General features: G+C 45.1%; 1 protein-coding gene across 1 annotated transcript in view; it reads right to left on the reverse strand.

Annotated features, from left to right (window-relative positions):
• Positions 1–12,641, reverse strand: part of LOC311146515 (low-density lipoprotein receptor-related protein 8-like) — a gene marked incomplete at both ends in the record, with an annotated part of 192,492 nt that overhangs the window by 56,526 nt on the left and 123,325 nt on the right. The window contains 2 exons of the mRNA XM_084183032.1: positions 5,584–5,706; positions 7,383–7,505. Of these exons, the coding sequence (XP_084039158.1) occupies positions 5,584–5,706; positions 7,383–7,505 (246 nt within the window). The remainder of the gene's footprint in view (positions 1–5,583; positions 5,707–7,382; positions 7,506–12,641) is intronic.

A 12,641-nucleotide genomic window follows, 5' to 3' on the forward strand; every position in this document is an offset into this window, starting at 1 on the left:
CATGAGACGGAGTCTACAACCCACACAAGTGGCTCAGGTAGTGCAGCTCATCCAGGATGGCACATCAATGCGAGCTGTGGCAAGAAGGTTTGCTGTGTCTGTCAGCGTAGTGTCCAGAGCATGGAGGCGCTACCAGGAGACAGGCCAGTACATCAGGAGACGTGGAGGAGGCCATAGGAGGGCAACAACCCAGCAGCAGGACTGCTACCTCCGCCTTTGTGCAAGGAGGAGCAGGAGGAGCACTGCCAGAGCCCTGCAAAATGACCTCCAGCAGGCCACAAATGTGCATGTGTCTGCTCAAACGGTCAGAAACAGACTCCATGAGGGTGGTATGAGGGCCCGACGTCCACAGGTGGGGGTTGTGCTTACAGCCCAACACCGTGCAGGACGTTTGGCATTTGCCAGAGAACACCAAGATTGGCAAATTCGCCACTGGCGCCCTGTGCTCTTCACAGATGAAAGCAGGTTCACACTGAGCACATGTGACAGACGTGACAGAGTCTGGAGACGCCGTGGAGAACATTCTGCTGCCTGCAACATCCTCCAGCATGACCGGTTTGGCGGTGGGTCAGTCATGGTGTGGGGTGGCATTTCTTTGGGGGGCCGCACAGCCCTCCATGTGCTCGCCAGAGGTAGCCTGACTGCCATTAGGTATCGAGATGAGATCCTCAGACCCCTTGTGAGACCATATGCTGGTGCGGTTGGCCCTGGGTTCCTCCTAATGCAAGACAATGCTAGACCTAATGATCGGCTATGAAAAGCCAACTGAGAGACCTGAGCCCTAGGACCATACGTCGGGACTACCGGCCGTGGTGACTCCTTGCTGTCCCCAGTCCGCCTGGCCTTGCTGCTATTCCAGTTTCAACTGTTCTGCCTGCGGTTATGGAACCCCTACCTGTCCCAGACCTGCTGTTTTCAACTCTTAATGATCGGCTATGAAAAGCCAACTGAGATTTATTCCTGATTATTATTTGACCATGCTTGTCACTTATGAACATTTTTGAACATCTTGGCATGGTTCTGTTATAATCTCCACCCGGCACAGCCAGAAGAGGACTGGCCACCCCTCATAGCCTGGTTCCTCTCTAGGTTTCTTCCTAGGTTTTGGCCTTTCTAGGGAGTTTTTCCTAGCCACCGTGCTTCTACACCTGCATTACTAGCTGTTTGGGGTTTTAGGCTGGGTTTCTGTACAGCACTTCGAGATATTAGCTGATGTAAGAAGGGCTATATAAAATAAAATTGATTGATTGATTGATTGACCTCATGTGGCTAGAGTGTGTCAGCAGTTCCTGCAAGAGGAAGGCATTGATGCTATGGACTGGCCCGCCCGTTCCCCAGACCTGAATCCAATTGAGCACATCTAGGACATCATGTCTCGCTCCATCCACCAACGCCACGTTGCACCACAGACTGTCCAGGAGTTGGCGGATGCTTTAGTCCAGGTCTGGGAGGAGATCCATCAGGAGATCATCCGCCACCTCATCAGGAGCATGCCCAGGCGTTGTAAGGAGGTCATACAGGCACGTGGAGGCCACACACACTACTGAGCCTCATTTTGACTTGTTTTAAGGACATTACATCAAAGTTGGATCAGCCTGTAGTGTGGTTTTCCACTTTAATTTTGAGGGTGACTCCAAATCCAGACCTCCATGGGTTGATAAATGTAATTTCCATTGATAATTTTTGTGTGATTTTGTTGTCAGCACATTCAACTATGCAAAGAAAAAAGTATTTAATAAGATTATTTCATTCATTCAGATCTAGGATGTGTTATTTTAGTGTTCCCTTTATTTTTTTGAGCAGTGTATATACAGTACCAGTCAAAATTTGGACACTATTTTCTACATTGTAGAATAATAGTGAAGACATCAAAACTATGAAATAACATATATGGAATCATGTAGTGACTAAAAAAGTGTTAAACAAATCAAAATACATTTTTTTTTTCAGATTCTTCAAATATCCACCCTTTGCCTTGATGACAGCATTGCACACTCTTGGCATTCTCTCAACCAGCTTCATGAGCTAGTCACCTGGAATGCATTTCAATTAACAGGTGTGCCTTCTTAAAAGTTAATTTGTGGAATTTCTTTCCTTCTTAATGCGTTTCAGCCAATCAGTTGTGTTGTGACAAGGTGGGGGGGGGGGGGTATACAGAAGATAGCCCTATTTGGTAAAATACCAAGTCCATATTATGGCAAGAACAGCTCAAATAAGCAAAGAGAAATGACAGTCCATCATTACTTTAAGACACGAAGGTCAGTCAATACGGAACATTTCAAGAACTTTGAAAGTTTCTTCAAGTGCAGTCGCAAAAACCCTCAAGCACTATGATGAAACTGGCTCTCATGAGGACCACCACAGGAATGGAAGACCCAGAGTTACCTCTGCTGCAGAGGATACGTTTATTAGAGTTACAAGCCTCAGAAATTGCAGCCCAAATAAATGCTTCACAGAGTTCAAGTAACAGACACATCTCTACATCAACTGTTCAGAGGAGACTGTGTGAATCAGGCCTTCATGGTCGAATTGCTGCAAAGAACCCACTACTAAAGGACACCAATAAGAAGAAGAGACTTGCTTGGGTGAAGAAACACTAGCAATGGACATTAGACCGGTTGAAATGTGTCCTTTGGTCTGGGGTCCAGATTGGAGATTTTTGGTTCCAACCGCCGTGGCTTTGTGAGACGCGTGTGGGTGAACGGATGATCTCTGCATGTGTATTTCCCACCGTAAAGCATGGAGGAGGAGGTGTTATGGTGTGGGGGGTGCTTTGCTGGTGACACTGTCTGTGATTTATTTAGAATTCAAGGCACACTTAACCAGCATGGCTACCACAGCATTCTGCAGTGATACGCCATCCCATCTGGTTTGGGCTTAGTGGGACTATCATTTGTTTTTCAACAGGACAATGACCCAACACACCTCCAGGCTGTGTAAGGGCTATTTGACCAAGAAGGAGAGTGATGGAGTGCTGCATCAGATGACCTGGCCTCCACAATCCCCCAATCTCAACCCAATTGAGATGGTTTGGGATGAGTCAGACCGCAGAGTGAAGGAAAAGCATCCAACAAGTGCTCAGCATATGTGGGAACTCCTTCAAGACTGTTGGAAAAGCATTCCAGGTGAAGCTGGTTGAGAGAATGCCAAGAGTGTGCAAAGCTGTCATCAAGGCAAAGGGTGGCTATTTGAAGAATCTGAAATATAAAATGTGACTTTTTGGATTACTACATGATTCCATATGTGTTATTTCATTGTTTTGATGTCTTCGTTATTATTCTACAATGTAGAAAATAGTAAAAATAAAGAAAAACCCTTGAATGAGTAGGTTTTGACTGGTAGTGTATATTTACCCATCTACCAATCACTACCCTTCTTTGCAAGGCATTGAAAAACATCCCTGATCTTTGTGGTTGAATCTGTGCTTGAAATTCATTATTCGATTGAGGGACCTTACAGATAATTGTATGTGTGGGGTACAGAGATGGGGTTGTCATTAAAATGTTAACATTTACATTTACATTTTAGTCATTTAGCAGACGCTCTTATCCAGAGCGACTTACAGTTAGCACATACATTATTTTTATCGAACCCACAACCCTGGCGTTGCAAACGCCATGCTCTACCAACTGAGCTACATCCCCTGCGTTAACCACTATTATTGAACACTGAATGAGTCCATGCAACTTATTATGTGATTTGTTAAGCACATTGTTACTCCCGAATATATTTAGGCTTGCCCTAACAAAGGAGTTGAATATTGACTGAAGACATTTCAGCTTTACACTTGTTATTAATGTTTAAAAAAAGAATCTACAAAATAAATTCCACTTTGACATTATGGGGTATTGTATGTAGATCAGTGACACAAAATAATAATAATAATAATAGTAAACCATTTTGAATTCAGGCTGTAACACAACAAAATGTGGATAAAGTCAAGGGGTGTGAATACTTTCTGAAGGCACTGTATGCAAACAAACGTGCACACACACACACACACACACACACACACACACAGAATAGAGAACCAGATGTTTGTTTCTCTCCCCTTTGATAGTAATGAGGGGCTTTTCTTCCCTTGATCTGAAGCTAGTACTAATTTGACTGGTGCTCCTTGACGCTTTGAAATGCAAGAGAGATGGTCACTTTGTTATGGTGAGCATACACACGTCATTGCATACGTGCTAGCATGCAGACACACACACACACATACACACACCTCTGCATTCAGTGCTTTCAGAAAGTATTCATACCCCTTGACTTATTCCACATTTTGTTGTGTTACAGCCTGAATTCAAAATTGATTAAATCTTTATTTTATCTCACCCATCTACACACAATACCCCAGAATGACAAAGTGAAAACATGTTTCATTTTATTTTTGCAAATCTATTGAAATACAGAAATATCTCATTTACATTAGTATTCACACCCGAGTCAATACTTTGTAGAAGCACCTTTGGCAGCGATTACAGCTGTGAGTCTTTCTGGGCATGTCTCTAAGAGCTTTCCACACATGAATTGTACAATATTTGCCCATTATTCTTTTCAAAATTCTTCAAGCTCTGTCAAATTGGTTGTTGATTGCTAGACAACCATTATCAGTTCTTGCCATAGATTTTCAAGTAGATTTAATTAAAAACTGTAACTCGGCCACTCATGATCATTCAGTCTTCTTGGTAAGCAACTCCAGTGTAGATTTGGACTTGTGTCCTTACTCTCTCTCCGTCATTAGGTTAGTATTGTGGAGTAACTACAATGTTGTTGATCCATCCTAAGCTTTCTCCTATACATTTATATAGTCATTTACAATCAGTGCATTCAATTAAGATATGTAAAACAACCACGTATTGTTTCGGAATTTGTGCCAAACTTCTCTGTCTATGAATACTTGCTGTTGCTGTACCGCTACACGCACACACACACACACACACACACACACACACACACACACACACACACACACACACACACACACACACACACACACACACACACACACACACACACACACACACACACACACACAGGTTTTTAAATTCTATAATTTGTGCCAAACCATTTTCCTTTTCATGTCCCTAAAACGATGAATTCTCAGATGACTCCTTCTCAGGCAAACACAGATCGACATAACAGTAAAATGTACATATGCTACAAACAGCTTTTTTTGGCCTCCATTTTCTAAAGAAAGAGAATAAAGTGATGTAATCAATAGGTTGGTGGCTATGACTGAGCGCTGACCCTGGAGGTCACAGGTCACTCTGGTCCTCAACTACACGATGGGGTGAGGCCATTAAGAACCATGGAAAGTGGCCATAATCCATTTGAAGAGGACCCTCTCAGTGTGTGTGTGTGTGTGTGTGTATATGTGGTCTTGAGTGAGTGAGTGTGATCATACGAGTGTGTGTGTGCCCAAATATGTGTGTGTGTGTGTGCGTGTGCTCTTGAGAGAGTGAGCGTGATCATCCGTGTTTGTGTGTGTGTGTGTGTGTGTGTGTGTGTGTGTGTGTGTGTGTGTGTGTGTGTGTGTGTGTGTGTGTGTGTGTGTGTGTGTGTGTGTGTCCGAGTGTGTGTTCTTACCACACTCCTTCTTGGGCTCATCAGAGCGGTCCTTGCAGTCCTTGACGTTGTCACACACCTTGGCTCTGTCGATACACTCTCCGTTCTTACACAGGAACTTCAGGGGCCCCTCACACTTAGTGGCTGTGGCAGGAAGACATGGGGAAATACTTTTACTACAGACAGATAGCCAGGCAGACATGCACAGACAGACAGGTACAGACAGACAGACACCCAGTCAGCCAGACATATATAGCCACTGAGTAAGGAAGTCGGCCAGCCAGACAGACATACATACAGACACAAAGACAGCCAAGCCAGTAAAACAGGACAGACAGCCAGTCAGGCAGACGGCCGTCCAGACATCCAGCCAGCTATTCAGCCAGAAATTCAGCCAGCCAGCCAGACACACACACAGCCAGCATGCCAGACATATAGAGCCAGCCAGCCAGTCAAACACATAGAGCCAGCCAGCCAAACATAGAGCCAGCAAGCCAGACATATAGAGCCAGCCAGCCAGCCAGTCATATAGAGCCAGCCAGTCAGACATATAGAGCTAGCCAGCCAGTCATCCAGACATATAGAGCCAGCCAGTCAAACATATAGAGCCAGCCAGCCAACCAGACATATAGAGCCAGCCAGTCAGATATATAGAGCCAGCCAGCCAGCCAGACATATAGAGCCAGCCAGCCAGCCAGACATATAGAGCCAGCCAGCCAGCCAGACATATAGAGCCAACCAGCCAGTCAGACATATAGAGCCAGCCAGCCAGCCAGACATATAGAGCTAGCCAGCCAGTCATCCAGACATATAGAGCCAGCCAGTCAAACATATAGAGCCAGCCAGCCAGCCAGACATATAAAGCCAGCCAGTCAGACATATAGAGCCAGCCAGCCAGTCAGACATATAAAGCCAACCAGCCAGCCAGACATATAGAGCCAACCAGCCAGCCAGACATATAGAGCCAGCCAGTTAGTCAAACATATAGAGCCAGCCAGTCAGACATATAGAGCCAGCCAGCCAGTCAGACATATAAAGCCAACCAGCCAGCCAGACATATAGAGCCAACCAGCCAGCCAGACATATAGAGCCAACCAGCCAGTCAGACATATAGAGCCAGCCAGCCAGCCAGACATATAAAGCCAACCAGCCAGCCAGACATATAGAGCCAGCCAGCCAGCCAGACATATAAAGCCAACCAGCCAGCCAGACATATAGAGCCAACCAGCCAGCCAGACATATAAAGCCAACCAGCCAGCCAGACATATAGAACCAGCCAGTCAGTCAAACGTATAAAGCCAACCAGCCAGTCAGACATATAGAGCCAACCAGTCAGTCAAACATATAAAGCCAGCCAGCCAGTCAAACATATAAAGCCAGCCAGCCAGTCAAATATATAGAGCCAGCAAGCCAGCCAGACATATAGAGCCAGCCAGTCAGTCAAACATATAAAGCCAGCCAGCCAGTCAAACATATAAAGCCAGCCAGCCAGTCAAATATATAGAGCCAACCAGCCAGCCAGACATATAGAGCCAGCCAGTCAGTCAAACATATAAAGCCAGCCAGCCAGTCAAACATATAAAGCCAGCCAGCCAGTCAAATATATAGAGCCAGCAAGCCAGCCAGACATATAGAGCCAGCCAGCCAGCCAGACATATAGAGCCAGCCAGTCAGTCATCCATCCAACAAACCAAGCAACCATGCAGCCAGCCAGCAAGCCACACACACACACACACACACACACACACACACACACACACACACAAACACAGACACACACACACACACACACAGCCTCCCAGCCAGGGGTCTACACATACCGTTGACACAGCCAGCCTCATCACTCTGGTCAGGACAGTCATGGACCTTGTTACACTGCTTGGTACCGTGGATACAGGAGCCGTCTCCACACTGGAACTCATCTGGCCTGCACGTCAGTAGGGCTGTAACACACACACACGGATACACACAGACGCACACACACGGATACACACAGACACACACACACGGATACACATGGACACACACACACGGATACACACAGACGCACACACACGGATACACATGGACACACACACACATATACACACAGACGCACACACACGGATACACACAGACACACACACACGGATACACATGGACACACACACACGGATACACACAGACGCACACACACGGATACACATGGACACACACACACATATACACACAGACGCACACACACGGATACACACAGACACACACACACGGATACACACAGACACACACACACGGATACACACAGACGCACACACACGGATACACACGGATAAACACAGACATACACACACAGATACACACAGACACACACACACAGATACACACGCACACACACGTATACACACAGACACACACACACGGATACACACAGACACACACACACGTATACATACAGACACACACACACAGATACACACGCACACACATGGATACACACAGACGCACACACACGGATACACACAGACACACACACACGGATACACACAGACACACACACACACGGATACACACAGAAAGAAGAGAAGAAGAGAATGTTAAACACTAAAGAACTGAGCACTGAACTGAGCACTGAACTGAGCACTGAACTGAGCACTGAACTGAGGACTGAACTGAGCACTGAACTGAGAACTGAGCACTGAACTGAGGACTGAACTGAGCACTGAATGAACTGAGGACTGAACTGAGCACTGAACTGAGGACTGAACTGAGCACTGAACTGAGGACTGAACTGAGGACTGATCTGAAGACTGAACTGAGGACTGAACTGAGGACTGAACTGAGGACTGAACTGAGCACTGAATGAACTGAGGACTGAACTGAGCACTGAATGAACTGAGGACTGAACTGAGCACTGAACTGAGGACTGAACTGAGGACTGAACTGAGCACTGAACTGAGCACTGAACTGAGCACTGAACTGAGGACTGAACTGAGCACTGAACTGAGGACTGAACTGAGGACTGAACTGAGCACTGAACTGAGCACTGAACTGAGCACTAAACTGAGGACTGAACTGAGGACTGAACTAAGCACTGAACTGAGCACTGAACTGAGCACTGAACTGAGGACTGAACTGAGCACTGAACTGAGCACTGAACTAAGCACTGAACTGAGGACTCAAGAAGCACACATACAAATGTAGCACACACAGACACACAGACACACAGACACACAGACAGACAGACACACAGACAGACAGACCCCTCTACACACACTCAATCCATTGCGGGGCATTAGCTGTGCCTAGCAGGAGAAGCAGTTAACCCGTGGGCTCTGTGATATATGATCTTCAGTATCCTGCCCCAAGATGGAAGCCGCTGTGGAGCCGTGTCCAGCCCCCAGTCACCATTAATTCCCATGCCCAGACATGAAACTCCATTCCAGAGCCCACTAAAAAGCAATATTATATAAAGCATGGGGGGATGATTTAGTGTTATCAGGAGATAGAGAACAGTGTGTGTAGCTGAGCCAACAGACAGACAGTGATTCTCTTCCCCAGGCAGTGTGTGTGTGTGTGTGTGTGTGTGTGTGTGTGTGTGTGTGTGTGTGTGTGTGTGTGTGTGTGTGTGTGTGTGTGTGTGTGTGTGTGTTTATTGCTAAGATAGCTTGCTCACCAACTGTGGGCTCAATCTGACTGGGATCTGATTAGGCCCAGTAATCTAGTGCCACATCACCACTAAAACATTTACATTACATTTGAGTCATTTAGCAGACGCTCTTATCCAGAGCAAAAACAAACTGGGATCTGATTAGGCCCAGTAATCTAATGCCGCACCACCACTAAAACACACTCTCATACAGAGAGTCAGCGGTTGGGCCTTGGAATACCTTCTCCACATTATTAAATCATACTGTAGATACCAATAGTGGGTTTCAATAGCTTAGTGAGGTTAGAGCATAGTGGTGCTTTGCAATGCAACAGTAGAGTTGTGGGTGGCAGTGTTTCCCCTACCATTGTTTAGTGTAGGCGGTTTCAATTGTCTTTAATTGAACATTTTGGCCCCGCCTGGAAAATAATCTATATAAATTCATCAAGTGTAGCGTCTGGATGCTACTTATTTTTAACATCATCCACAAAAGAGTCACAGCAAAATCTTTTGTATGATCTCTTATACACTATTTTAGGCCCAGCTTTTGGAACTTCGGCTTTCCTGGACATAGCCACTATATTGTGATCACTGCATCCAATGGGTAAGGATACAGCTTTAGAACAAAGTTCTATAGTATTAGTAGAAATGTGATCAATACATGTGGATTTATCTTGTTCCTTTAGTGTTTGTAAACACCCTGGTAGGTTGATTAATAACCTGAACCAGATTATAGGCACTGGTTACAGTGAGAAGCTTCCTCTTGAGCGGACAGCTTGATGAAAATTCATATTCAATATTTAGGTCCGCAAGAAAGTAGACCTCTCTGTTTACATCACATACACTATCAAGCATTTCACACACATTATCTACAGTAGATACTGACTGTTAGCACTTGGTGGCCTATATCAAGACCCCAACAGAACAGGCTTTAGATGAGGTAGGTGAACCTGCAACCACAACACTTCAATAACACTTGACATGAGATCTTCTCTAAGCATTACATGGATATGACTCTGAATATATATAGCAACACCTCCCCCATAAGCATTCCTGTCTCTTCTGTAGATGTTATATCCTTGTATTGCTACTGCTGTATCATCAAAGGAATTATCTAAGTGAGTCTCAGAAATGGCTAATATATGAATGTTATCTGATTTTAGCAAGTTATTGATTTCATTAACCTTATTTCTTGGGCTCCCGAGTGGCGCAGTGGTCTAAGGCACTGCATCTCAGTGCTTGAGGCGTCACTACAGACCCCCTGGTTCGATTCCAGGCTGTATCACAACCGGCAGTGATTGGGAGTCCCATAGGGCGGCGCACAATTGGCCCAGTATCGTCCAGGTTTGGCCGGTGTAGGCCGTCATTGTAAATAAGAATTTGTTCTTAACTGACTTGCCTAGTTAAATAAAATAAAAATTCTAAGGCTACGTATATTAATACGGTCTCTTTTCAGCCCTTTCCTTGGTAGCTTATCAGAGATAGACATAATATGCAAAGAGCAAACAAAGCGAGAGAAAAAAACTAACATTCAGCAGTCCATTAATCAGTTGGTGTGTTTAAGTGTGTGTGTGTGTGCTGCGGGGTTGAAGCTACGAACCCATAGGCTTGGCTGTGGTTCCTGAGATAATTAAGCAATTAACATCCATTCATGCTTATGGTCATGTATATAAATGCTGGGCAGGCCTTTATTTTGGCTACCATGGCTATGCCCCCATAGGATGACAATGCCCCCATCCACAGGGCACGAGTGGTCACTGAATGGTTTGATGAGCATGAAAATGATGTAAACCATATGCCATGGCTGTCTCAGTCACCAGATCTCAATTTAACACTTATGGGAGATTCTGGAGCGGTGCCCGAGACAGTGTTTTCCACCACCATAAAAAAAAAAGTAGGTATTTTCTTGTGGAAGACTGGTGTTGCATTCCTCCAATAGAGTTCCAGACACTTGTAGAATCTATGCCAAGGTGCATTGAAGCTGTTCTGGCCCAACACCCTATTAAGAAGCTTGATGTTGGGGTTTTCTTTATTTTGTTAGTTACCTGTGAATAATATATCTGTACGATACCAGTCACTTTGGATAAAGTTACATGACCACCACATTAGTGATAGTGTTATAGCTTGCTGTGGCCAAAAGCGCCACAAGGTCACAGTGATAAGAGTGTCTGCTAAATGACTAAAATGTAAAAAATTATACGATGGTTCGTTGTCAAACCTGAGACTTTGCTATTATTCAAGGACTTTTAAACGCTACATGACATTAATGGGTTGCCTAGCAACATATGGACACTCACTCTTACTCCCTTGCGTATGGCTTAACCTACACCCATTCAGCCTTTCAAATTGGCTGAAATAACATCTATCATTGTTAATTGGCATTTATGACACGGTGGAGAGAGGAGAGAGGGAGAAGAGAGGATAGAGAGAGGAGAGAGGTAGGGCTTGATGACACCGCAGAGAGAGAGAGAAAGAGAGAGAGAGAAAGAGGGAGAGAGAGAGAGAGAGGTAGGACTTGATGACACCGCAGAGAGAGAGAAAGAGAGAGAGAGAAAGAGGGAGAGAGAGAGAGAGAGAGAGAGAGAGAGAGGTAGGACTTGATGACACCGCAGAGAGAGAGAGAAAGAGAGAGAGAGAAAGAGGGAGAGAGAGAGAGAGAGAGGTAGGACTTGATGACACCACAGAGAGAGAGGAGAGAGGAGGCAGAGAGAGAGAGAGAAAGAGAGAGAGAGAGAGAGAGAGAGAGAGAGAGAGAGAGAGAGAGAGAGACAGAGAGAGAGAGAAGGGAGGAGGGAGTGGTAGGACTTGATGACACCGCAGAGAGAGAGAAAGAGAGAGAGAGAAAGAGGGAGAGAGAGAGAGCGAGAGAGGTAGGACTTGATGACACCACGGAGAGAGAGGAGTGAGGAGGCAGAGAGAGAGCGAGAGAGAGAGAGAGAGTGGTATGGCTTGATGACACATACACAGGCATTCTGACACACACACGTACAATACTTTATTTTAACTATTTTTTACATTGTAGAATAATAGTGAAGACATCAAAACTATGAAAGAACACATATGGAATCACGTAGTAACCAAAAATGTGTTAAACAAATCAAAATATATTTCATATTTGAGATTCTTCAAATAGCCACCCTTTGCCTTGATGACAGCTTTGCATACTCTTGGCATTCTCTCAACCAACTTCATGAGATAGTCACCTGGAATGCATTTCAATTAACAGCTGTGCTTTCTTACATTTACATTTTAGTCATTTAGCAGACGCTCTTATCTCATACTGGCCCCCCGTGGGAATCGAACCCACAACCCTGGCGTTGCAAGCGCCATGCTCTACCAACTGAGCTACACGGGAAATTTGTGGAATTTCTTTCCTTCTTAATGCGTTTGAGCCAATCAGTTGTGTTGTGACAAGGTAGGGGTGGTATACAGAAGATATACCTATTTGGTAAAA

The sequence above is a fragment of the Coregonus lavaretus genome (assembly GCF_964263955.1).
Source record: "Coregonus lavaretus genome assembly, chromosome: 19".
NCBI classification, from domain to species: Eukaryota; Metazoa; Chordata; class Actinopteri; order Salmoniformes; family Salmonidae; genus Coregonus; species Coregonus lavaretus.